General features: G+C 42.8%; 2 protein-coding genes across 3 annotated transcripts; both read right to left on the bottom strand.

The window, feature by feature from the left end:
- Window positions 1–291: 291 nt before the first annotated feature.
- LOC119125602 (myosin-9-like) lies at window positions 292–20809 on the bottom strand. Of its 2 annotated transcripts, XM_037256230.1 has the most exons (41): window positions 20557–20809; window positions 14087–14418; window positions 13048–13204; window positions 12723–12750; window positions 12505–12598; window positions 11957–11977; window positions 11084–11176; window positions 10946–11009; window positions 10732–10830; window positions 10498–10641; window positions 10322–10417; window positions 9932–10203; window positions 9667–9840; window positions 9408–9581; window positions 9157–9271; window positions 7739–7926; window positions 7548–7669; window positions 7409–7478; window positions 7168–7328; window positions 6945–7053; window positions 6730–6861; window positions 6425–6631; window positions 6217–6354; window positions 6016–6139; window positions 5768–5939; window positions 5470–5682; window positions 5251–5395; window positions 4963–5169; window positions 4712–4816; window positions 4481–4633; window positions 4117–4365; window positions 3817–4029; window positions 3511–3723; window positions 3251–3412; window positions 3043–3171; window positions 2867–2955; window positions 2659–2782; window positions 2361–2569; window positions 2165–2273; window positions 1911–2083; window positions 292–1789 (listed from the first exon to the last, which is right to left on the bottom strand). In XM_037256230.1, exons 2-41 carry the CDS (start codon window positions 14411–14413, stop codon window positions 1681–1683), a joined length of 5883 nt encoding a protein of 1960 aa, XP_037112125.1. In that variant the 5' UTR covers window positions 14414–14418; window positions 20557–20809; the 3' UTR covers window positions 292–1680. The 2 variants fall into 2 exon arrangements, with proteins under 2 accessions (XP_037112125.1, XP_037112126.1); XM_037256231.1 differs by lacking the exons at window positions 11957–11977; window positions 20557–20809 and having other exon boundaries at window positions 14087–14413.
- Window positions 20810–25913: 5104 nt separating this feature from the next.
- Window positions 25914–27600, bottom strand: txn2 (thioredoxin 2). The gene is made up of 4 exons (XM_037256992.1): window positions 27498–27600; window positions 26639–26916; window positions 26287–26410; window positions 25914–26075 (listed from the first exon to the last, which is right to left on the bottom strand). Exons 2-4 carry the CDS (start codon window positions 26914–26916, stop codon window positions 25959–25961), a joined length of 519 nt encoding a protein of 172 aa, XP_037112887.1. The 5' UTR covers window positions 27498–27600; the 3' UTR covers window positions 25914–25958.
- Between the last annotated feature and the right edge of the window lie 208 nt (window positions 27601–27808).

The raw sequence follows: 27808 nt of genomic DNA, 5'->3' as shown, positions 1-27808 counted from the left end.
GCCGGTTCCTGTTGAGGGTGGGACCCTTCGATCCAAGGTGTGATTGGCTGTCACAAGAAAGCCACGCCCCTTTGTAAGAAGGTAATTTTTAATTGGCTCTCCGATAGTACACGTCACTTGGATCCTGCATTTGTTTACATGGAATTGGAGTGTTTAAATAAAATAAATACAAACACCCAATTTGGTTTAACATTCAAATTAGATTTCAACGCAACCTGTTTTACGTGTCGACAACGTCGAAGGCTTCTCCAGTGGTGTGCAGTAGTTAATAAAAACAAAAAAACACTAGAATTCCTTTTAAAGCCTCTTTATTTGTAATACCACATAGTCACAACATTGCTTCAATTCTTGAGGTGCAGATAAACATTACATAAATGAGATGCTTTTTTTTTTATACTTCCTTTTGGCTTTAATTTGTTTTTAAGTGCGTACAGGTAATTCATTTGAGCAGTGATTTTAGAATAACACATTCCTCTCACTTCCCAGCAGTGTGAGCGAGCCAAGCCACCCTTGAGCACAGCGTGTGAGGGCTGCTTTATGGTTGCATTCTGCAAAAAAAGAGGGTTTTTGTGCTACAAGTATTACTATTTATGCTGAATCTTTTTTTTTTTTTTCTTCTGCCATTTTGAGTAACGTATACACAGGCTACAGTGATCAATTATGTCCTTCTATCCCATTAGGATGACTTGCTCAACCTTTGTGACTATGCTAACCCACTCCTCCCTCACTCAATAAGCTGTGCCCTGAGAATACAGTGTGTGTGCCCTTAGGAATAACCTACCCCACAACTCCATTTGAACTTTACCCTGAACAAGAATGAAGACAACAGTAACAACACAAAAGATCAATAAACATTCAGGGGGGAGGGCGGGGGCTGCATTTACGGTCACAGCGTGTGTTGATGTTCTTTGCATGTACTAGGACGTGCAGGTTGTCTTCAATATTTTTAAAGCATCTGAGTTTGTTTCAAAGAAACACGGATGCAGTGGTTGCTTACGGATTGGCTAAGCGTTTCATTACCTCAGTGCAAAATTAGAGAATTTTAGCACAGTCACAATCCTTCACTACCTGTCATTTCGAATTGGGTCATCCCCTTTTTAACTTCATGAAATGTGTATACATCAAATGATTAAACTCAAAAGCATAGTCACATGTCGATAGTTAAATTGGTGCGATACATTTGAGCATATAAACCTTCATTGTAAGGCAAAAGCGCAAGCAAGAGCCACAAACATGTACTTCCATTCTTAATCATAGTACAAACTTCAGCATAAAATACAAATCTATAGATTGAGATATTACTTTGGTCCCCTTCCAGTAATTATACTTCTCTCTGTTTGCTCATTTCTTCAATTAGAAAAATAGATCCTACATTAGGGTTTTTATAGTTTGAATGTCTCCTTATAAAAATATGTCCTTTATTCATTTTTCCGCAGAGAAAGAACTATTTGTCAAAAAAAAGGAGGGGGGGGGGCGGCCCCAAGTCGGTTGCCGTGGCGATTGTCCGGGTTTACCGTCTTAACTATGTGCATAGATTGTCACGGTCAAAATGAGCAGCCAGTCACAGAAGATGACTTGGTCTTTGCATGTCGCTTGTAAATACACTGACATCGTGTTCACGTGAATTTGGAGTTGTCTGGTAACGGTTTGGTTGATGACCAATTAAGCGTCGCTAGCGATTTATTCAGGTTTGGGCTCAGGGGTTTCGCTCTTGGCCTCGGGCTCATCATCACTTTCCACGCCAGTGCGGGTCACGATGCGACGCATGGTGAACGGGAGGTCGCCGCGTCTAGAACGGAGGAAAACAAGTGAGTCCAACAATTTAGAGTTTATACCAGTAACTGAAGAAAAAAAAAAAAAAAAAGCATGTCAAACGTGACCTGTGATCCAATTATGGTTTCTCTCCTCACCTCAACTTGCTCTTGAGGCTGGACACCTCGCGGTTCATGGACTCTGCCGATTCAGTGGCATCCTCCAGCTCCCGCTGCAGTTTCCTTCGGTTGGCGTTTGCCCTCTGAGCCTCTTCCTCGGCTTCCTCCAGCTGACGCTTCAGCTGCTTCAAGCGAGAGTTCAATTTGTCCGCCTGGAAGACAAAAATGAGCATTAAAACAAAGATTGGGAAAATCTCAGAGGTCAAATTAAATATTAATGAAGAAAACCAGACCTGGTCTTTGTACTGCTCAGTGTTGCGTCTCTCATCGTCCACCTGGAGCACAACCTCCTTCAGTTTCTTCTCCGTGCGTCTCACAAGTTTGGAGGCACTTTGCCGCTCCCTGAGTGAAAGGGTGAAACAAGAACACCGTTCAGACTGGCGACGTGAAGCTCCAGAATCACTCTCGACCGCTTGCTGATGCTTTCACCTGGTCTCAAAGTCGAGCTGCTCCTCCAGCTGAGCAATCTTAGCCTCCAAGGCGGTCATATTGGCTTTGTATTTGGACTTGACGGTTCCCTCCAGCTCCTGCAGTTTGAGTTTCAGGTCCTTGTTCTGACGCTCCATTTGGGAACGGGCGCCTTCGACACGCTGGGCGGCACTGCGCTCCGCTGACAGCTCCACAGTCATCTGCTCAGTCTGCAGAAAGGGAGGGAGGGAGAGAATGCAAGTCTGTCAGTGAGACCATCACCCAGATAGATAAAACTTGGAGGACCAAACACACAGACCTGAAGCATTGCTTTCTTCATCCTGTCATTCATCAGCTCCGTATTACACTGCTCCTCCTCCACCTCTTCCTCCAACTGAGCAATACGAGCCTCCAGACGTCTCCTCTCCTCTGCGGCTTGAGCACTGTGGTTGGTTAAAAAAAGAGGAGGGGGTGGGGGGGGTGTCATGGGATGTCAAGATGAACATGCGATTTGAGAAAGGTCGTACTTCTTGGTGGCCTGGTTATTGATCTCATCCTGCAGCTCGTCCCTCTCCTGCTGCGCCTGTCTCTTCACACGCTCGGCAGCGGCCACCTCCTGCACGGAAACGTCAAGATTGTATTCAGGTTTCGTGACTTTCAAAATGAAAGCGTAAAAAAATGGTGAGGTGGTGTGAATAACGACCTCCTGCATCTGGAGCATCTCGGCTTCCATGCTCTTCAACTTCTTCTCAGTCTCCTTGCTCTGCGCAAGTATATCCTCTCTGGACAGACGGGTGTCATCCAGTTCCCTGATAAGTTCTTTCATCTGGGCCTAAGGAGCATACAAAACTAAGTTTAAAAACAAACAAATGACGAGACGAGCATTTTGAGGGCTATCAACAGTGACTTACTTGGAGTTTCTTCAGCTGTTTGAGAGCTTCCTCTCTGTTCTTGTTGGCCATGTCAATGCCCGCTTCCAGCTCCTTCAGGTCCAGCTCCAGTTTCTTGCGTGAAGCCACAGCAGCTGAGCGCTGCTTCCGCTCATCTTCCAGCTCCATTTCCATCTCACGGACCTGACGCGTAGACATCCACAGATTTCAATTTAAAATTGGCATGCATTTTATTTCATCTTCCATTATAAGCATAAAAAAAAAAAAAGGAGGCTTTTCACCTGCTTGATCAAAGACCTCTTCTTCTCTTCACCCATCTCGTCACGTCCCGCCAGGTCTCGCTCGTACTGAGCCTTCATGGCCTGCATATTGACTTCCAGACGCAGCTTGGCGTCCTCAGTAGCCTGGAGCTCATCCTCCAGCTCCTCAAGCTGAGTCTTCATCTCCTCCAACTGCTGGTCCATTGAACGTTTAGATTTCTCCAACTCGTGAACCTGCAGAAAATTTAAGATTTGTGATGAGGACACAAAGTTAAAAGAAAGAAAAAAAAAAAAAAAAAGGGAAACATCTCTGAAATGAAAACATACACTCTTCCCAACATCATCCTTAGATGAGACCAGATCTTCCATTTCAGCCCGGAGCATTTTGTTGCTGCGGTCCAGATCGTCCTTCAGCTCCATGAGAGTTTCGAGCTCACGTGCCAAAGACAACGCACGAGTGTCTTTCTCACGGGCCTCAGCTTCAGCTCGATCTCGCTCCTCTGCATAGCGGACAGAGATGTTCTTTTCTTCTGCCAGCATCTGGACAGAGAAGATGGCAACAAGGCCGCCAGTCATTCCTGAAGCACAACTACCAAAATAATCCCAACATTCCAAATGCAAGCTCACCTGGTCAAACTTCTTTTGCTTCTTCTCCAGGTTGGAGACAATTTGTCGGAGGTGGTCTTGATCAACCAGCAAGTCGTCCAACTCCTGCTGGATGCGCGTCTTGGTTTTTTCCAATTTGTCGTAGGCTGAGCATTTCTCCTCCAGGCGATGGCATGTCGATTCAAGGTCTCGTTGCACCCTCTTCTTCACTTCTTCAGCACTCTCCAAACAAGTAGAATCCTGCTCGAGCTTCTTCTTGAATTCTAAAATCTAATAGCAAGAAGGAAGGCAATATTGCATTTTTATTAACCCGTACAACCCGGTCGAACATCAAACTGCTAATATGCTCACACTGACAAAAAAATGTCATTGTGTTTTTGTGTACCTGCGCTTGTGCCATTAGAAGTTGCTTTTCCACATTTTTTTTGGCTTCTTCCTCCTCCTCCAGCTGTTCTCTTAAACTATTCTGCTCATCCTCCAGCTGGCGCAGACGTGTGCCCATTGACAGTTTTTGCCGGGTCTCTTCCTGAAGCACTTCCTGTTGGAAACAGACAAAATGAATGTATCTCCAGTAGGAGCACAAGCTGCATGTACTTCAATAGGATTGAGAGTATACCTGGACATCCTGGAACTGAGACTCGAGTGTTGAGCGGTCTTTGGTTGCCTTGATTGACTTTGATTCCACGTCGTTCAGCATGGCGTTGGCATTTTCCAGTTCTGCCTGTGGATGGTCACAAACGAGTATTTTTTTTTTTTTAATATACGTATCAAATTATCACTGTTTCAGCCATATTGTTTGACTTAATGGAACATGTGGGTTAGAAATATGTGAGAGAACAAAGAATAAAAAAACCGAGTCAAGTATACCTGCATTTTGGTAGATTTCTCATTGAGCTCCAACCGTTGGCGCTCACTCTCCGAAAACTTGAGCTGCAACTCCTGAACCTGCGATTCGGCCTTCTTCCTACGATGCTCGGAATCTCCTTTTCCCTGCATCAAGCTCTGCAGCTCGATGGCAAGCTCATTCCTCTCAGATTCCAGAGCTTGCTTGGCCTTCTCCATTGACACTTTGTTCTGGAGGATGAAGAGTTTGATTTGTTGGTATTGTCATACAAAACAAAAAAAAGGTGTGAAGTAGAAGAAATATGTCAATACCCGTTTTGCCTGCTCCAGCTGCTCATTTAATTCATCAAAAGATTGACTATGCTTCTGTCTCATGTCAACCATCTGCTGCTCATGGACTCTGGCCTCATCTTCCAGAGACCTTTTCAGCTGGGCCACTTCTGTCTCACGTTTGGTCCTGGGCAGAGAGCGCAAAATTAAAGTGAAATTCTACAATAGACTGAATAACGGGGTCAGGACGATGAGCTCAACCTGAGTTCCTGCTGTGCGGCGGTGGAGTCCAGAGTGTCCTCCAGCTCCGTCTTGAGCGCCTCGAGTTCTTCTCCGAGGTCCCGTCGTTGTTTCTCAGCTTTGACGCGGGACTGTCGCTCCATCTCCAAATCGTCCTGGAGTTCAGATAACTGAGCATCCATCTCTCTGATCTTTTTCTGAGCCATATTCTTCTGTGCCGCTTCCTCCTCGATCCTAAAAATGCCAATGGTTTGAGTTACCGCTGAACAGTTAACAGTGCTAGTATTACAAAATGAGGAGCTATGTCATAAATGGACACCTGGCTAGCGCAGCCTGGAGCTCTTCCTCCTTTTTGGCTAACTGGGCACGAAGCTCGGCAATCTGGGCCTGCAGCTCGGCGATTTGGTCGTGTACGTCGGTGACGTCACCCTCAAGTTTGCGTCGGTTCTTTTCCACCTCCTGGCGCTGCTTCTCCTCCCTGCGCAGTCGGTCTGAGACAAACATCAAAACAATGAGTTTGTCGAGAAGAAATGCAGAATGTACTGAAAAGCTAAACTGCCATTCTACCCTCAAGGTCTGTGATCATGGCCTCGTGTTTGGTCTTCAGTTTTTGCAGGCTCTTTGATTTCTCCTCCTCTTCCGCGAGGTTGGTGGTGAACTCGGATACTCTTTCCTCCATCAATTTCTTCTCCTGAATTCACAAACAGTTTTGTTTTTTTAATTGCATGATATCATTTGATATACATTTGACTTTCTGTATATCCAAACCTTGTTAAGTTTGGCATTCTGATCATCTAGAACCATGATTTCCTCTTCAAACTTCTTCAATTTGGCCTCCGTGGTGACTTTCTCCAGTTGTAGCTTCTGTCTAGCTGCCTCCTCTTCATCCAGCTGTTGCTCCAAGTCCTATTTCCAAATGAATAAGAATTTAGGTGTGACGCACAAGCCTCATTAAAGCGGTCGTGTCAAAACTCACAGAAATATTTTGCTGCATCTTCTTTTTTTCCGTCATGAGTTGAGAAGCACGCTCTTCCTCCTCCTCCACACGGGCTTCCAGATCGTGGAGGATCTCCTCCAATTCCTGCTTTCTGGCAGCCAGGCGAGCTCTCATCTCTTCAGCCTCAGCACAGAGTTCCGTTTCGGCCTGTAGCTGTTCTTGGAGGGCCATCTTCTCAGCACTCAGCTACAAAAAAGTAAGCACAGCATTTAAGCGTTGTGGGGAAAGTGCTAAAAAAAAATTAAAAATGGTTTTTTTTCCTCCACTCGTTTTTTTTGTTTTACCTGGTGATGCTGTTCTTCCAGCTCCTGGAGCTGTTGCTGTGTATAGATCTGTTTCTCCTTCACTTTGGTCAACTCATCATCCTTGGCATGCATTTCCTCTTCCTGTCTGCTTACTTGAAGTAGGGGCTTCACCTGAGAAGGTATTTTGGTATTAAAAAAAAAAGAAGCTCAAAGCGTGCAAAATATCGGCAAGAAATAACACGAAAGATTGTTACCTTGGTGAAAAGCCTCCACCACTGCCAGTTTCTAAGTTTGAGATAAGCAGCGCAATTCCTTTGGATCACCTTCATTGCAGTCAGCTGCTGTTGACGTCTTGTAAAAGCCCTGCAAAAGAAAGCAAAAAGTAAATAAGTGAGGAAAGAAAGAAGTCTTTTTTTTTTTTTTTACTAAATGGTACATCTCTGGATGCAACACTAATAATTAAACCCTGAGTCCTACCTGCGGGCCAAATGGCCTCTGCACCAAGCCTGGAAACTAATAATAATGTCTGTGATTTTCATGTCCCTTTCCTCCTCCAGGTGAGCAAGAACTCCAGCTCTGAAGAAAACTTTACTTTGGCCAATCCGGTAAAGATTAGGATCAAGCTCCAGACTTTTGATCTGACGGAAAAAGAAACACATTCATGTCTTGTGTGTGAATCTTCACATTGACGCGTGAACAGATTATTTTTTTCTTTTACCATTAGCACACAAGCTTGCTTTCCATCCATGAAGCCTTTGGGAATAGCGCTTGGAGTGAGGATTTCATATCTGAGAGAAGAGCAGGTAATATTGGGTATACAGACTCAGTGAGAATTGGGAGGCAGAACATTTGGCTACCTCTGTCTGAACTCCTGGAAGACAATTCGGTTGGGAAAGCCTTGTCTGCAGATACGGATCCCCTCCAGAACACCATTGCATCTTAGCTGGTCCAGAACCAGATGAGGATCCAGTTTTCCTGCCTGGTGAAACAAAACGAGGATATTCAGCAACCTTGCAGCGGGTTTCTTCTTATTATTTTTTTTTTGGACCTTTTTCTCATGATTTGGGATGATGCAGCGAACAAAGTTTGGATTTGTGTTCCTCAGCGTGGCCATGAGCTTGGACAGTTGCTCTTTGTAGAGCTGGCCCACGGTGCGGAACATGCCCTTGCGAGTCTTAAAAGCACCTGGCATCTCGGACATGCCGGAAACCTTATCCAGTCCGACTATGCGGTCCACTAAAGAGAGGGCAAGACACAAAAGGCATAAAAAAATGACTCAAAGAATTCATCTACAAATGCATGACAAAATAGGTCATCCACTTTCTCTTGGGAGACAACCACCCAGAAAAAAAGTAGAGGACAGAAAACACCAAACAATAACACCACACTAGATGGGATGCAAATCAAAACTAAGGGGGGGGGGGGGGACAATCCAGTGAAGTGTAAAAAGATTACAACCACAGAACAACGGGGATGGCAAAACAGTGCAGCGGGTGAATGGCAACTATTCACACAGTAGATTGGGGTGAAAACTATGTGTAGATGTTCATGTGCATTGGAAAAGTGACACTCATTACAGTGGGCATTTATTGTTGTGATGACCCAACAAAGGGGGGAAAAAAAATAACACCAAACCCATGCAGCGTATACCCTTTTCTGTAGTACCCATGACCACCACCAGGAGTCCCACACAACACTATTACATGGGAGAGGGAAAGGGAGAGTTCAATGATGGAGCAACAAGTGGAAAGTTGAAAAGCAGTAAAGCACAGAAAAAAGCTTGAACATTTCACTGATGTAGCCCAAAGCAGGTATTTGAACATGGAGGGGAAAACCGATGGAGCAAACAAAGCATTTGATTGCGCGCCAGACAGGAGAAGACATGAAAAAAAAGAAACCTTGTCACCTGAGTCTGAGTGTAGTATAGGAAAACGCTGATAAAAATAGGCTCTCTGAGAATTCTGTACCTCTGAGAGCCAGCAAAGACGTTTGGGCCAAATGTAACGTACAAAATGGAGCCAAACAGAGGAATTTTAAAGGAACACATTTGAAGAAAGGGTAAAAACAAAGGTGCATACACACACGCACACCAGACAGTAAAGAGAAAGAAATGTGAAATGAAAACAGGAACGGCAAGCTTGAATTATTAAACACTGTCCACACCCAGCACTTTGGCCCCATTAAAAGCTGAGCAACATGATCAAAAAGAGATGGAAAAATATAGGAACACACTCCCTTATTTAGCATTACTTTATGCTAATGTAATCAAGAAAGAATTAGCCATTGTTAGCTTCAGCATAATTTAACATTAGTCGTTGTTAGCGTTACCATAACTTAACATTTTGTGTGTCGGCTAATTTTATGTTGACTATTTAAAATGCTTAGATAGGGTTAGATATCAACGATTACTGACTAAGTTGTGTCGAAAAGTGTTAAGTGTCTGTTTTGGGGCATTTCCAGACTTACCGTCCTTCCACAGTTCACAAACAAATTTGTCTGTTGACTGGTTGAGCAGCGAGGCAACATTGTCATTCAAAGGGTCCATGTTCTTCATCAGCCACTCATCCGCTTTATAGTCAACCTGATGAGTAAGAGAAGATATCCATTTGTGGACATTTATAGTGCGTGCAAACAAAATACAAATTAAGCGGTGATGAGACAAGTACTGATGAGGACTATAGAAGAAGAGAAAATCCTCAACATGTCTGCCTGCTCACCTTGCCTGCATAATGGATAATACAGAAATCGGCTTCATCCTTCAGTTTCTTTGGCTTAAAGAACTTGGGGTGGTTTCCTTGCTCTTGGACCACTTTCTCAACAAAGCTCTTGTCTGTAGCTTTGGGAAACCAGCACTCTTCATCTAGCAGAGCGAGAATACCAGGGGGGCTGGCCTGCACACAATGGGGAGAAAGTGACGCTCATTACCAAAAATAAAAAAATGGATGTACACAAAATCTCCCTCCCCCTCCAACTCACAGGCTTCTCAATGAGTTCAATGCAAGGCTGCAGGTCGAGGCCAAAGTCGATGAAGCTCCACTCGATGCCCTCCCTCTGGTACTCCTCCTGCTCCAGGATGAACATGGTGTGGTTGAACAGCTGCTGCAGCTTCTCGTTGGTGTAGTTGATGCACAACTGCTCGAAGGAGTTCAGCTGGAGGAAAAATCACAACGATAATGGTATCCAGTCGGTTCCACTATTTTTAACAGATATAGTCGTATCTGCATACTTTACTTTGGCTTACCTCAAAGATCTCAAAGCCAGCAATATCCAGGATGCCAATAAAGGAGGCTCCTTGTCTCTTAGTTTTGTCCAGGGCTTTGTTGATCCTCATAACCAACCAGCGGAACATCCTCTCATATGTGGCTTTAGCCAAGGCCTCCACAGCAAATTCGGCTTGCTCCTGGGTCTGGGCCTTTTGGACATAGTCTCGACCCACCTTGATCCTGGGCATTAAGATGGCCCTGGTTAAGTCTGTGACATTCATCCCCATGAGGTGGCAGACCTTCTGAGCGGCTGGAAAAAAAAAAAGAAAAGAAAAAAAATCAAGGCAGGAAGGGGGAAGATGAGCAGAAAACAGCGGTTAAAGATATAATTTAGTTTCTATTATCAGAGAGGGACTGGAAGGACCTACCGGTGTTGTCAGGCATGGAGGCCTGGTCATTGTGCCGTTCCTTCTTGAAGGTCATATTGCCCAGCTGCAGCACAGAAGCCACGACCTTCAGCATGCCTACATCCCAAAAAAAAAAACATAAATTAAAGAAAATAGCAAAAGCCGGTTTATTTCAAACGGGTCAACATTGGCCTTACCGATTTGCTCATCCTCTGGGATACTCATAATCCTCATAGCATCCATGGTCTCTGCAAAAAGGTCCTTGTCCTGTTGTCCCGGAATTGTAACATTCCCATTGGAAAGGAAACGGTAGTTGTTGTAATTTTCAAGTAGGAGCTCAGCTAGAGAAAGGAGATCAATGCGCTCATTAGTAAAGTAGGGGAAGACATTTTTGCCAAATAATTCAAAGTGATTGATAGTATTGAGCATACCACGCAATTTATCTCCAGCTCCTGTGAGCAGGTAGTAAAAGATGTGGAATGTGCGTTCGTCCTTGGCCTGACGAATGGCACGGGACTTCTCCAGCAAATCTAACAATCAGTCTGTCAAGGGGCAATGTTTCAGATGCGGACAAACCCCAAAATAAGAAACACATAGCACCTCATCTGGCAAAAAAAATGGTTCGTTGCAGGAAAATAAGGATACAGGTCTCAATATTTGCGCCAACAATGTAACCGTTGACATCAAAGTTAATCCTGATGAATTTTCCCTGCAAAAAAAAAGGCAATTAGTTTGAGTTGATGATGTTTTAAAATAAATAAAACCCAAACGATGATATCTTACAAATCTGGAGGAGTTGTCATTTTTGACTGTCTTGGCATTTCCAAATGCCTCCAGGATAGGGTTGGCCTGCAGAAGCTGCTTCTCCAGCTCGCCCTGGTGAGAAAAACATTTTACCCTGTTATTAACAAGCTGCTTTTATTATCACACCTGAAAATTATCTTGGGCAGCTTAAGATACCATCACACCCAGGGAACCTCAGAGCCATCACCAGAGCGGAAAGATCCAGGAGGAAAAAATCTTTTTGCACAGATTGGTAGTTTAGAACATTGAAAAATAAATTCTCACCAACAATTTTTTTTTTTTTTATTAAACATTAAAAGTGAATTCAAAGAGTGACGCTAAGAATTAAACTTGTTAAAAACGTGCTTTCATTTTTTTTATTTTAAACGTCCTTATCTGCTGGTTATGTTATATAAACAAATATTTTTTTAAAAATTACATAACATGTTAGAAGCTGCTTAGTAATTAAATGCATTGGCTGAGGGACGGGGAAACTGCAAAGCAGATCCTGGACAAAAAAAAACATTCGGACAAGAGCACGCACCAAGTAGCCACAGAAATCTGGAAAAATTCAGCCAGGCAAAATTTGGCTACCAACTCCCCACATGAAGGCCACAAAGTGCTTGATAAGGATTCCTTCTCCCCACCTATCCTACAATTGTCTGGCTGAATTTTTTCACAGGAACAGCTTCCGCTAATCCGACAACAAACTCCCTTCAGATTCACGAAGTGACCCTTCGGTGACACAAAACAACTCCCACAGCAATGTGCTCCAATGAGGGACGGGGGATGAGGAAGTTGGAAGGAGGGACGGCGATGACAGAAGCAGGTGGGGAGAAAGAACGAATAAAAAGGGCGAGAGAGTTAACTCACATGTGACAGGATCGAGCTGCTCTGTTGATGGGAAGAGAGAAATACGACAACCTCAAAAATGGAATGATGGACACTGATGTGGTTTTGCCTGAACCACATTCAGTTGCGAGTCGCAAAAGCCCGGCCGGCTACAAAAACTTTCTCGTGCGGCCAGACGGATTTCTTAACGGTTGCTTTTTCGTGTCAGACGCAGTAAAGCCCGAAAAAGCAAGCGTCAGCAATGTGCGCTACGATATTTGTCCAAAGTCTCAAAGAGCGTCTCTAAATCAGCGCAATTGTTTATAAAACATGTCTCCCTCTTGTGGTGGCTATTTTTTTTTTTTTTTTTTTTATGTCTTCAGCGCAAAAATACAATGATGGAGTAGCGGATGTTACATAATCCATTTAGTCACACGCATTCGTATGCAACCACCACCATGTGAGCTAAAGATTTCAGTCAGGAGTTCAGGGCACAATGGGGAATCTTTTTTTTTTTTTTTTTTTTTTTTTTTTTAAACACATCATGTAGGTTTAGTCATTTAGCTGACGGGAGAAGTATGTTGGCTTACCTGATCTTTCTTGGTCTTGTGAGAGGAGGCCACATGAGCCAAATATTGGATGACCTTCTTGGTGTTCTCAGTCTTACCGGCGCCAGACTCGCCTCTAAGAGCCAAACACAAAAAGATAATCAAAACAGAAACAGATTACACAAATATGGACAGAAATAAATATCACTAATCAAATAGTGGGGGGGGATCATTTTGACTGTGAATGATTTGCAACTCACGTGCAGAGAATGGACTGGTCCTCACGATCTGTAAAAAGATCAGGCAGACGTAAATAAGTACACTAACTATCTTAAATTATCGCATGTGCTTTGTATCGCCGGAACAGTCTCGCCACAAAACAGGAAATCAACATCCGCCTTGCAGCAACTGGAAGGAGTTGCTGCTGACAAAGCTAATTACAAACTGCCTTGAGTAAAACCGACACTCTTCTGATGTGGGTCAAAATAAAATGGCATGCAAAAATGTAAAGGGATGGCGAGTCATTTGCAAAAAAAGTTGCACGAAATTAGTTCTGTACAAAGTGTGTGTGGGCCGGTGACCTACCCTGCATCATGCTTCTGTAAGATATGTCCGTAATGGCGTAGATATGAGGCGGCATTTCGTGTTTCTTCTTTCCCTTGTACATTTCAACTATCTCCTCAGAGTAGATTGGCAGGTTCTTGTAGGGATTAATGACGACGCAGAAGAGCCCAGAGTATGTCTGCGGAACAGAAAGGAACGACGGGTTCAAAAGGGGATTCAAAGTTGGCTGACACCTAGAAAATTATTTATTGAAAACATCTGTATTTGTTGAGCAATTCATCTGTACTGGGGTGGGGGGGATATTGATTATTATTACACATTCGTTTTATGTTCTGGACAAGTTGCTGAAAGATTCGGTCTGGCCTCAGGAAAGGGTGGAGGCTTTCTCATCAATTCTGTTCGGGTTGACTCCTCGTCTATATTACGCAACGTCAACCCCACCCAGCGAGGAGTTTAAAATGAAGGCCAAGTTTTGAATTGGACTGCATTGTAAACTGGGAAACCAAAGTCAATTCTCAAAATCAGATTGCAGATCATTTTTTGATTCAAGACCAACATCAAATACACACTTTGAAAACCACAAAAGCTACAGTGCCCACTTTAATTTTCTTTTCTATCCAAGTTTCCGCTTCTAGTTTTTTTTTTTTGGTTTCCTGATTCCTGCGCTGCCGGCCCAAGATTCTGTATCAGGCATCTTTCCCTCTGGGAAGCACAAGCTCTCCCATGAGTGCCTACGGAGCCTGGAGGCGCCTCAAACTCGACAGCGAGCGAGGAAGGCAGTGACCCCGGTCGGTCAAACAAACCAGATTATTCACAGCGCAGGACATGGGGTATAAACACAAATAATGAACATCAATTACAATGTCGTTTGCATTCCATGCCCTCGTATCAAAGACGGCTTCCTGTTCAGAGTCAACACCCACCCACAAGGGCTGGGGAGGAAATATCGGACAGAGCCCGTAAATAGATTAAAAAAGAAAAAATTTGAAATGTATGGTATAACAACTTCTAATCCCCCAGGAAGATGTTTCTTCAAAATTCTACAGTGTTTCAAACTTACATAAATGAGCCCAGAGTAGTATCTCTCCTTCAGGTTGTGCAGCACGGAGGCTTCGTTCAGGCAGGTGAGCTCAGCCATGTCTTCCACTTTGCTAAACTTGGGTGGGTTCATCTTCTGGATGTCATCCTTGTTCACCCTGATCTTCTTACCGGAGTCGGCCAACTCGATCAAGCACTCGTCGCCCCGCTCCTCTTTCAAGGAGCCGGCCTCGAAGCCCAGGCGCTCTGAGGGAACCCATACTAGCTTCTTGGAGGCCCAGTCAGCCTGTGCCAGTGGGTTGTTGATCAGGTTCCGGTCCCCATACAGATACTTGTTTGGGTCTGCCATGGTAGCTGTTAAAAAAAAAAAAGTGGAATTAGTTTTGTAATATAACAACATTTACAGGACTGACACCAAATCTAAAGTCTCGCTACGTGAGTCATTGCTCGCTTTATTACTTTCACAAGCAATCATGCACGACAGAAAATGCTTCCTTGAAATAGGTCAGCTCAAAAAAAAAAATTACCATTTCAGAATCATGCTAAATATAGATATATTATATATAAAATATATGTATAATTATAAATAAAAAAATCAATGAATATAAAAATAAAATAAATCTTTATGCCCGCTCCTATCCATATATTCCAGTAAATTAAAAAAAAATTTAAAAATAGAGTCTTGCGAGCCCTTGCAGTGTTAATGCACATACTGCGCCATATTTCATATAGCCTACAATCTGAAAAGCTTCTAACTAGCAGCCTGTTGACCGGGAATGCTGCGGTTCAACGCCAATAGAAAGTGACTCGACGGGTATTACCAGTACAGAGGGCTGTGTGCTGAAGGCTGTGTGCTGAGAGCCAGCAATAAGTCAACTAGGACAAAGAGTCTCCTGACAATAAGGTTTGGTGATCCGGACTTTACTAGTTCAGCTCTTATTTTCAAGCACTACCAGAGTTGTTGCCGAGTTATTGCATGGCCAGAAAGGTTTGCATGATTATGCTCACATGCAAAACATGGAATATGACACTGGAGGCCTCTTGCAAAAAACAAAACGAAAAAAATTATAGTTGTAATTACGTCAAACAATACTTTGGGCCAGCTGTTGAGCCAAGAGTACATTGCAAAAGGCTCCAATGGGAAACAAACTGTTGCCAAATCCTTCATGTTCAACATTATGAAAGCGTGAAGAGAGATTGCAGTCAAGCGCCATTTTATGAAAAGAGAAAAAGGCGGTTGAAAAGAGGAAGAGCATTTCCAGCGTCACACGTCATTTCATGACACCGTGACTTTTGCAGATCCACTTTATGCCAAAACACTTTCCCCCTCAAGCGCGTTCAGATTCGTTATGAGCTTAATGTCGCTCGGGCAGTTAGTTAATGATCATCTCCAGCAACGAGCCAAATAAAACTAAACCGTCATCTGTATTCAAAAAAGCTGACAGACCCTTGACCCTCAAAATAGGTCATTTAACAGTCTTGTACCCGTTCCACCACATTAACCCGGATCTGTGAGAAAGAAAGCAGAGAGAACATCATTCTTCTCATGACCCCTACCTCCCTCCCTCCCTCCCTCCCCCAATCCTCCCATCAAGTTCCCCAGGCTGCAGCTGAAATCCATCATTGTCCAAAGCGTCTCCAAGTCCCAACTCTTGTTGGACGCCTACATCCTGTGAAACTAGAGGGGAAATTGGTGATGCCGTCGCTATCCGATGGCTCCGTAGCCCTTTTTCTAGGTCTTAGGACACACGTCTGTCCGCTTCCCCATAAGACCAACAACCTCCAACCCCCCCTCCGCTGTTTATCCAGTCTTTTCAGGGTCGCATTCCTGCCATACTCACCCTCTCAATCAGGGAGAGACAAATTCCACAAATGTCTACTTTATCCACTATGCCTCCTCCCTGCCTCTCCGTCTTCCACGGTTCGTTCTTTTGGATTCGTATTTTAACGCAGACAAAAAGTCACTTATCTAAAGTCTGCCATTGCTTTAGCTTTACAAGGATTTAAATACGCCAAACATACTGTACATTAAGCCGAAATCAATACGTGGATATAAATATTTATTTGGCGAACATCTGCTGCACTTAAGCTGATTGGAGCCTGAAAGCCAAATACTATTGTGCAAAGCGAAGTGGCAAGGTCATGACAAAAATGTAAACCAAACTTGTTCTCAACTCATGTATTTGGAAGATGCTATGTAGAAAATGGTGGTGCTTACTTTTAACTCAATTTTTAGCTTAAAAAAAAAGATTGCAAATCTGGTTGCATTGCCGCAAAGTTTTTAATTTTTTTCTCTCTGCATGGCTCTAAGAATAATTCTGTTGACTGCACACGCTTGACACAGAAAATACGGCGGCACATTTCAAACGACATCTCAAGAGAGCGCCTTAATACAAAAATAGCCACAGTTAATTTGACCAGGGCTGCTCTACATCGAAAAGAGGAATAAAGTACCGTCGATGCGGACCTTGCCTCCGACTGACATCGAGTTCCAACAGTAGCCAAAACGGTCATGAAACCCACCCAGACATAATTGTTGGCTAAGACAGCAGCCTTCCTGTTGCTCTGCTCTAAAGGATGCACCAGGAAACTATTATTTAAATATTGTCGACATGGCATTTGATAAAAATAACTGATCCAGACATCAACATCTAGTAAGAAAGAAAAAAAAAAAAAAGTAGGGGAAGGTTTACAGTTTGACAGATGATTAAACATTAGTACGCTACAATACTATCGTGAAACAAATGGTAAACTAGCAGGAGGAAGTGAGAAAAGCCGACCGCATTTACCGACTGAACAGTATTTACAAGAGCAATAAACAAAGCTTGCACTTTGTGAAATAAGACTGACAAATGCAAAGAAAATTGCTCCTGAAATTTAAATAGCTCTCAATTGCTCCACTGGGAAAGCGGGTCAACGCGGGTTCCGTAAAGGGAGCCCATACATCCCCCCATCAGACTCATTCCTTTCCGCCTCACTGACTTCCTGACTTACTGTAATAACCGAGGGGGGTCGTCAGTGACGCCTTCGAACACAGAATGACCATGTACAGTCATACTTGTGAAATCTCATCCTGTTCTTGCTCAGGGCTTTATGGTGGTGGATTGATACGCGTGGATTGACATGCGTGTCAATAAATAAATACGGCTGTGTTCCCAGAAGCTTACATCATCCAATCAATGAGTCACAGCTTTCTTCTCATACGATGGAGATTTTTAAACTGCTGTTTGATTTGTGGTTCACGTTTGCACATGATGCAGTCGGCTCTCCTTGGCACCCTGAAAGTGAGAATCGAAATAAAACAGGGTGGAAATTCACGGCGTGGAGATTTAGTGGCTTCGGTGGCATTCGCTTGGGCGCACACAAAGAGAAGTAAATGAAGACCTTTCTGGAAAATGACTTTGCCGCTTAACAGCTCGACATCCCAAATGACTTTCCACATTCCCCTCAAAACCAAGACCACTTGAACGGTAATCATCAAGTTCAGTTTCCACCAAAGCAGCACTTGACGCTGCATTTTTTTTTGGTTCCTTCTATTTCACAGGGTGTTCAAATCAATTGCGGCTATACCGTAGCTAACTTTTGACACACTTTGTACTTCCCTGATCGGTCGACAGAAAATGGTCTCGTGATGTGGAGAAACTTTAGCCAAAAACTCCAAAAATCTCAACAATTACATGCCAGAAATCTTGTCAAACTCTTTCTGAATGTTGAATGGTGTCCAGTGGAGTTTACCTAATGCCATGTCAGACTTTTAAGAGGCGGGTTTTAACGATCCTAATGCAAAAGCGCTCTTTGATCGTCAACACCTTCTCTGATAAATGAAAGACTGGATGGGCAGTTGGTAAAAGGGCGGTGGTCTAATAAGGACGTCATTTACAAGCCATCAGCAACCCAACATGGCACTTCTTTGTTCCGGTTTATTTATCACCTGATCGCTTTATCATCGTTTTGAACTTTAGCCTTACCACCTTATCTGGCTCCTCCCAAGTGAGGAAGGTAAACGGATGACTGTTGCATTATCGTCCAAACCATGGGCTCATTTAACAAAGTGCTCAGACCTCATTCAGCTGACATGTCACATCCAATGGAGTCAGAAACACGTCTCATGACGAAGCATGCGTTCGAAAGCTCGGCGTCAGCGGTGGGAGCGTTGCATAATCTCCAAAAGTATTCACCACTTCAGAACATGGAGGCACGCCAGGTGCTCAGTAGATGCAAAAGTCAAATAGATTTCCCAACATGTGCTGTAGTACAATTGTGCTTCCTTCCTACCAATGACCTTGTATTTTTAGAAGATTGTGGCAAAGTTTGTGCAAAATCTAGTCCAACGTCCAACACGTGAAAGACCAAATACAAGTCGCCCATGGGCCTGTTCTAAAAATACCTCACGAGTGATGGGACAGTGATTCCCTAGACATTTTATAAAGGCGATCATTTGAAAACAAACACAAATTTAAAGAACTGATTTCAAGTCCATCTTGGCTGCCAAGAAGGCTCATCAGCGTGGCTTTTAATCAGGGCAAACATTTCCTAGTATTGTTAGTCGCTTTTTGAACCACACAGGTGTGCATTGTGTGGGGGAGTATAAAGGAAAGACTGGGCTGACCTGGAGGCAAAAACAATCCGTAAAAAAAAAAAAAAAACAGAGGAAGGAAGCCAAGGGTGAAGGAAACAAAAGAGAAAGAACCAAGACAAAGAAATGCAAAAATGCGGAAACTTCGAGAAAACGTGCCACTGTGCAACCTAAGATGATCTTCATGTCAAATTTAGGAGACCTGAAATTTGTTTCTGTTCTTTAAACAAAAATAAATCAGGTTTCCTTTGCTGAATAAAGTTTAGCTAGCAACTCTTGTCAGCGAGTGGAGCATCATCGGTTTATTCTCACCACAAACTACAAAGAGCAACCCTTGAGTCAACTTTGAGCGACTGCCACTGGGTCTCGGCAAATGTCACACTTACTTACGACAAACAAGGAAATAATCTAGCCCAGACTAAAAAGTCACCGTAAACACAGTCACTGTTACAATACAAAAAAAAAAATTCCTGCATGTCTGCGTTTAAATTGTGCTTCGCCCAGAGGGAGTCCAAAAATCTCAAAAGGGGGCTCATTTTACAACACCATTAAAAGCCCCAAAAGTGCTTGCTTCCAAAAAACACAATATATTAGGAGAGTTATACACACACATTTGTAAAAGCCAGCTATCACAATGACTTCACCTCACTCGCCGTATAACAAAATGAATCAAAATGCCTTTATTATAGGGCTCTCACATTGGTTTAAAAAAATAATGTAGGCAGATAAACTGAAATCAAGGTGCCCTCAAACAAAAATATGCAGCTGGTCCAGTACCCCAAAATAGTCTATTGGGCGACCCAATAATGTCAATACAAAATTGACTAAATGGTTTCCTATGTTAAAATTAAATTCTTTGCAGTCCCGAAAAAATACCGACAGCTTGACTAATTGACTTTTGTCAACTGTGGAAATCACAAGCCAAACTGGTTTTTACTGGAGATAATTTGCATGATCATTTTAAAAGTCACTGCCTACACACCCATAGTGCATTCAACTACTTTCAACTTGTGCCAAACTAAAGCACTGAACTTGCCAAAAGTTCATTTTGGTGGTATTGGGTACTCGTGAATGTTGCCGGTACCAGCCACTGATACTTAAAATAAAAATTGATGATGAAACACTGGCAAATCAACACATATGCAACCAAAAATATCGACGTGGAACTATCATTCCGATCCACAAAATGTTATCTGTGCAGTTTGCATGAGGAGAATCGACACGAACTAGATCAATCAGATTAATTAACCTAGAGCCAAATAAATCAGTGTGCTCCATCAGTGGTTGATGTTCCTATGAAAACATTAAGCTTAAAGAGAGAAAATTAAACAAAAAAAAGGGAGTGCACCGTCGGACAATAAGGTGACGTGCTTGGGTGAGGTAGGGCTGGTCGCCCGGTAGAGTGGTGACGTCACACCGCCAGCCATACACGTTACTGACCACGCAGGCCACCGAAGTTCAACCGCGAAATAATAGAGCTCTTAATAATATATCCGACCGAGATGATATGCGCGCAGTCGAAATACACCTTCCGTTTTATTTCCATCCCAGTTGGGCTGAAACTCTGAGCCGGCCGGCCTCATTCAAGCGAATCACTTCCTGCCTCTGCCCTTGTGGCTTTTAGCTCGGGCCAGCTGCCACAACGCGGTTGCAAAACTTGACTCATTTGTATCGATGTCTATACGGGAATACTAAAAAAGATTCAATTAAAATTCGTATCAGCGAGTTTGTGAGTTTATTCATGTCGTTATTTAAAAACAAAACAAAGCCATCTGTTCCACGAGGTGCCACTCCAAGCAGCGCATTGAACTAGCATGCAAGGCTTCCTGGTTCGTATGCTAGAGTCATCGGCGGACAATCTGAATGAATTATGGAGGAGCACCGTAGCGAAAAGTGATAAAGTGCTAAATGTTTACCTGCTTAAACGGTGCAGGACGCCTTCGTAATGGTGGCTCAGTCGGCGTCGACGTGAGTCAAAACTTTTATTTTTTTTCCAGTCGACTGCTGCAGTTTCGTCGGGAGTCTACACTACAAGCGGTCCTTTCCTCCCTCTTACTTAGCTTTTTTTCCAATCTTTTTTTGAACGCCTCTCCCTTCAGCCCTCCCTCTTCCACTTGCAGCTAACTGGCTCGCGCAACTTTAGTTGAGTACGTTGCCCACTGGGGTGCGGTCCAAAGCGAGGCGGGCACCGGCCATGTTGAATCCGCCCCTTTAATCAACGGCCGTCGTTCATTGGGTAGCGTTATATTGTGGACCAATCACGTCCTCTCGGAAATCAAGTTGACAGCAAGTGGGCGGGGCAACAGCAGGCAAAAAAGCTGAATTTGAAAAAGCTCAGAGGAGGAAGGGGTTGAGATAAAGTGTGTTTAATGAGAAAGGTATGTGCATAGTAAGAATTATTTTGACCATATAAGTACTATTCAGGAGGGGACTGCATCATCCAGATATGTGTCAACAGGGTCTTGTCTGAGCACAACGTTCAGTCAAAATAAATAGCTGTCATGATTGCTACTACTTAGGATGTCTGTGTATGATTTTCATATGATTTGATCAATAATGGAAAAGACACACCACTGAATTTCATTTTCAAAATCAATTAGTGTTATGAGGATTCTGGACGTTATCGTTGAAAAGATATTAAATATCTGTATTTGTCAAATATAAAGTAATATTTTTTAAACTGCCAAAATGTATTGACTGTCAATAGAAACTCCCAGCAGAATGCACACTCTGATGTCAAATAGGGGGGGCCGTAAAATATCATCCTATGTGCCACAAATTGCCCTCGGGCCGCAGCTTTGAGACCTCTGCTTTAAATCATACCATATAAATATAAAGACGCTAGTGTGAGGTAAAACCACACTATTGTCACGTAAAACATCTCCATCGGTTTTTGCCCACCTGTCGTATAAACAGGTTTGTGTCAGTCAAACAGGTGAGACAACAGCATGCCCAGTCATGTAAATACGACGTGGGAAATCCTGCAGGTGTTTAACCAATTATAAAGGAGGAAAATTGCCGTCTGACAGAATAATGTGGTTTCTTTGTTCTCTTCCAAAACACCTGATAATGCAATGACTTGCATGCTTGCGCAGGTGGATCCATGTTCAAACATTTGACAAACAACTCAATAACTGAATAAAACGTTTGACATTTGAATCTGATGGAAGAATGGATTCAGAAAGCAACACATGGCTAAAAGAAAAAAGAAGAAAGAAATAATGCTTGTACTAGTTTACAATAGATGGACCAGTTGAACGTGAACTTGTTTACCTCAGATATTCTCTCGGGCCTAGACTGGGCCAAGTAGAACTGTGGGCCCAATGCCAATATAAATGCCACAACCAGCAGGGAGACATTAACAGTGGGGGGGGGGGGGGAAGAGAGTTTGCTTGCACATTGTGAAACAAAGATTAATGAATCAACACATTGTTGGGAAATAATTAAAGTTACAGTTAGGGACATGTGAGAACTTGGATCAAAGAGGGATAACTGTACAAAGGTAATGGTTTTTGAAGAAACAACTTTTAGAAGTTGAATCCAAATGCAAACCAGATGATGCTGTTGCAACATCCTGGAATGAACAACATGTTGTGACTATTGCATCAATAAATGGCATTATTTAACACATGGCTACTCTATCGTCTATTATGCAGTCATATTATGTTTGAGGTGGAGTCTGAGGTATGGCCGGCATTTCCTGGCAAAAATCACGTTTTCGGAATAACGTGCGATTTACGTTTGCTATGTGTCATTATGGGGAGGAATGTGTCTGAGTTTTCATATATGTTTAGTTCCAGAGCATCTCATGTGTGCGCAGTAGCTACAACACTAAACATTTGCCTGGTCTGTGTGGAAAAATCTATAAATCTCACTCTGGTCCTCGTCAGGATGGGTGGGAAGAATTTGACAGGTCAGCTGGGGGGTCAAAAGGTTAGCTTGTTATATTACTTGAGCTTGACCAGATAGAAAAATGGACAAGTGAGGAGTAGTGGAAGAAAACAGAATGAGCAACCTTGACGTGGAAGCTAGTTTGAAAAATAGAACTCAACATATCTTCTCCAAGGCTGAGTGAAAGTCTGGCCAGAGTTAAAACTGACATCTGTGTTGTCAAAAACAATTTCCCCAACACATAATGAAGCAAATGAAGTCAAACATGCAAATCATTTGTATTAAAATAATTGACTTCCTCAGCACATGCTCCACCACATCTTAAAAACATTTGCGTAATCATCCTGACAGTCACAAGCACACGTTACTTGCACAATAGCAAAGTGGCAAAATAACAAATACTTCTAGGCACCGCAATGCAGGATGAAGATGAAGGCATGGGATGACCAAATATGGAGACATGCATCTGACCTCACCATCTCTTTCCTCCTCCTCCTTTCCACAGTGACCCAGTCTTGCGTTTGCCTGCTCTCGTTTGTACTAGCAGCAGGGTGTGTCTGTCATTCAGGGTGTGTCAAGCTATTATATCCTGCAGTCAAGGAGAAAGGGACCCATTCAGTGTCAACACGTTTGCCGGCTCGCACGTTAACTGAATCAAATCACTGCATGTGTGTGCTGCCATTTACGCTTCACTGCCATCATGTTGCACTTTGAGAAATCATCACTATACAAAAATGCAAGATAATAGCACACAAATGTGTCGTGCCATCTGCAAATTGAGTAATTGAGACAAAAACACACATTTTAAAAATCACCCGAGATGCTTATCAATGATTGTGTTCATTTGTGCAGATTGCTACCATCGTGTTTTGCTAGTTGAAGTTGGCTGGAAGATTTGTTGCGCTAAGCAACCAATCAGTGGACGGGAAAATGCTGATGTCATTCATCAAAGAATCGCTAGCTGGCCATAATAAACATGTTGAGGAATTTATACTTCTGTCAATCAAAATTTTGCAGAGCCACACTTTTTTTTGCCACGTCTTTTATTGACTCTCATTGAGTTGCGCAAACTGGCAAACATAACTGCGGCCTCACCCGTCAACTTAAACGCTCGTCTGACCCAGATTGTCAAAATGTGCCCTCACACCTGACCTACAATGAAAAAAAATTCAACACACATGCAAGAAGACAACGCAATGCCATTCATTCCTGAAACGAAACCTCTAAAACTACTATTTCTTCCATACAAACTGTAACAGGAACACCAAAGCTGTTTGCGAGAAATGTCAAACAAATTACAGGGAACACCAATGAATTGTTCTTCCTTCATTGTCTTCCTGTTCTTTGGTAATCAGTAAACAGGAAGGAGTGATAACACACGTCGACTAGCAAAAGTCAGTCAGGAATGTTAAGTGAAGGAAATGTAGACAGCTTCCCCCCTTTTGTTCAAATGTCTCCTTGCTCATTTATCATCGTCTGTTATTAGACGATCATGCTAATGTTAAAATGAGCATTCTTTTTTGTAGCATGGGAAAAATATAGTGGAACCAGAAATAAATGGCAGGAAATACTAAGTAGAGACCCAAACGTTTGAGGTCAGCGTTGTATTTGAAATATAAATACAGCAATGAATTTACTGTAAACACTAAAATTGTCAGGGGCCTAGCCAAGTTTTTGTTGTTCCAGGCTATTCCGTCCAACACACAACACAAAACTTTGCCAACAATCACACAAAGAAAAGTGGCAGTTGGCCTAGTAATCTTAGATTATATTTCCATCAAACACTCCGCAAACATTAATTGTTTCAATTCTTGAGAAAGGCAAACAAATCCGAGGAGTCATAGAAGAATTCTACAGCTCTGCCTGTCTGCAGTTTGACCAGCAGCAGCAGCAGCAGCAGCAGCAGCTCCCGCATGACTTTTTTTTTGCCTTATATGGTCACAAGAGAGGGTTGAGTAACACACACAGACATTGGAGTGAGGCTGGAGGTGTGGTCTATTGTGTTTGCCGGAAGACGTGTCGAGTTACATGCTTCGACCTTTGGAGCTTGTCTCATTTCTCTGTTCTTCTCCAAAAGGCAGACATAAGATGACCCCCTGACCTGTGTGTGTGTGTTAAGGCAGTGTTTACTGATGGTACATCATTAACAGATGCTGTCATTCTGTTCTAGACATCCAAAAAGTATGTTAGGAATGTCTTGATCAAAGCGTGCAGCAACCGTACATCTGGACCTTCATCGGTTTCGGGCCCTACATGCTAATGTAATGCCAGTGGAATTCCCCTGATGAAATCCTTTTGTGGGTGCTACTGAACGGCTCTGCACGCACACATCCTTGCAGTGATCTCATCAAAGGGGGAAAGAGTAAAGTCGCCGTTTGATAAGCATTATGTCAACTGCGGGCGCTAATGAAAGGACGGTTGGCCTGGAGGGTAGTGACGAATGATGGAATTATTTTTGTTTGGGATCATGATTCATGAACAGATCAAATGATTACACACAATGGAAGAGAGACCCTGCGTGGGTTGTATTTTGAAACATTTAGAATACAGGCTGATAATGTTATTCTAGCCTGTGTAAAGCATCCATTTGGCCTGCATGTTTAAGCATCCATAACCACAATAAACCACAGTAAAGATATTCTGAATTTCTCCTCACATTTTATAATGCAAAAGGTATGAAATTCCATTTTAAAGACTCGATTCAATCCATTTTCATCATCCACATTTGTTTCTAAATAGAAAATGTGTCGCTTTACACCACAGTAAATAAAACAAGCCAAATCCAAGACATATTTTGATTTCTTTATTACTTCACTTGATCACGTTTGCAGCATACCATTCATTTCTGTAATAAAAAAAATCGAATTGTCTTTTCTGCTTGTTGCAAATTTCACAGTCTGGGCCCAAAGGTGCACAAGCACAAACAATTTCTATTAAATTACACTTCTAGGCTCATTGGTGTAAACCGGTTGTGTTAGAGAGAAATGCTACCCCCGCGTGGACGAAAGCAGAAACTACAGGTAACACTAACGTGAGCCCAATCAGCTCTCAGGTTGAATCCTCTTGACCGTGACTAAAACTTTAAATGTTCATCCCTCACAGTACACAACATAAAAGTACTACTGTGGTGTATTTTCCCCCCCACAATAGATCTCTTCTAAAGGTCTGAATAAAGCTGTTGGAGCCATCAATAGTGATACCAAGTGCTTGAGAGAGTACAGCGTTTACTTCCAAGGTCGATGGAGGCCCACACCCATTACTAGAACAAGAAACCGTGAAAGAGACGAGACAGGACGCAGCGAAAGCAGCCAGTCTAGTGATGGGTATGAGCATGGATTCAGCTTGGCTGATGTTTTGCCGCTCAACAGACTCAAAATCGAGTACGGCACTGGGATGGTGGCAAAGTGACAGGCCTGGGAAAGCTGCTTTACTTCCCAATGATCTTGCTGACAAACGAGTCCAGTTCCTCATCATCTTTGATCCCCACAAACTGGTCGACGACATCGCCTCCTTTCATGGCAATGACCGTTGGAACTGCAGATACCTAAGAGGTTAAATGCAATTAAAACAGATGCTAATTTGCATTAGCATTAAGATAGCAGGACAATTATTTTACTGGGAGTGGCATTAAACAAATTGAAGAATGCAGATTGGGCATACGGGATTTAAGTAACTATTTTGCAGCAGATCTAATTAGGAGCATTGTGGTACAGGACTTTTTCTCACTTTAACCAAATCACCAGTGTTAATCTCACCCCATATTCAATAGCCAGGTCTGTGTGATCGTCAATGTCGACTTTTGCCATGGCGACACGGCCTTTTTGTTTTGCGATAGCCTTCTCCAACCTCGGTCCAAGGATTTGACATGGACCGCACCACCTGGAAGCAAACAAAAATGGTTCTTTTATTTTTTTTTAAGCTGCAGAGGATCATTAGCAACAGGTTGTTCTACCAAATACTGAAGATGCTTGTCATAAAGTGTCATAAAAATACCGAAAAGGGTTCATTCAAAATGACACTCTGTGTTACTTCAAATAAACTGTTATCATTGTGTTGCATAATTTAATCCCTAAAGAATGACAAATTAGCTGCACTGTGCTTACTCACTGTGCATGGAAGTCAATCAGCACTGGCAGCTCATTGTTGATGACCCTCTCTGTAAAATCTTCATTATCCTGCACATTGAAGGAGACCTGACGACGGGATGTGTGAGGAAGACCGCGAGGCAGAGCATGTGTGGGGGAGAGGAAGGAGACCCGGGCTGAGGATGGCTGCAGGGAGGTGGAAAAGGAAGCGGAGACGACAGCAGCAGAGGATGCTGGGAGGCGGCGGATGTCTTTTGCTGAGAGTGTCCAAATCCTGCGCACTAGCAACCTGTGAGCCATCTGAGAACATGATATAAGACATTATTAGAGAGTTTCCAGAAATAAAGTAGAAAATTAGGTGATCTGTCTATTTACTCTTTCCTTCTTCTACATTGTTGACCAATCCAAACTATTCCAACTTCCACAATATTTTACTCATTCAGAACTTCGACTGAACTTTTCCCATTCCCTAAATTGCTACAATTTGAGATTTTGTACATAAAAAAACGAAGTATACAAATAATACCCATGAAGTCTTAGCATTTCAGGTTTTAACCACGCAATTTCGATACAAATTGAATCCCCAAATTTTGGTTTAGTAAATTATTCTCTGCCATTCTCTTCGAAAGTGCTTTGAGTGTAATTATATTAACTGCGCAACTATATTAACAGAAAATCCATTCCTTCCTCCATTATGAAGCGTTACATATGACTTTGCCCTCTTCGCCCTCCTCCTTGCCCAAAACGTACCCAGCTTCCTCAAACCGGAATATAGAACGAATAAAATAAAAACAACATTTCGACCTAGGTTTACAGACACGATAGAAACGTCGCATTCACACAATGGCAGTCTAATAAAAGTAAAGTAGTTGACATTTTACCTTGCTCCTTCTCTATCGGTGAGCTTGGTCTCAAGGACCAAAGAAGTACTTCCGGTGTACCTTTTGTCGAGGGGCCTTTTAACGCCTCTCATTTACACAACGTTGTCATTACCGCCCCCTTGTGGTCAAGCAAAGAATGGCATAGACGTAAAAGCTGTTAAGTGGCTTAAGTCATCATCTAATCAACTCATTTAGAGGACTTAAAAAAATAAGTCCAGACTCGACGGTCAAATCATTGAATGCATAAAAAAGGAAAGAAAAAAAAGAATAAAAAAAGGAAAAGAAAAAAGTTATAGGTTATAGCCTATCGA

Source organism: Syngnathus acus, chromosome 8 (assembly GCF_901709675.1).
Source record: "Syngnathus acus chromosome 8, fSynAcu1.2, whole genome shotgun sequence".
NCBI classification, from domain to species: Eukaryota; Metazoa; Chordata; class Actinopteri; order Syngnathiformes; family Syngnathidae; genus Syngnathus; species Syngnathus acus.
Note: the sequence above shows the minus strand (reverse complement) of the source record. Positions and strands in the feature narration are given on the sequence as shown.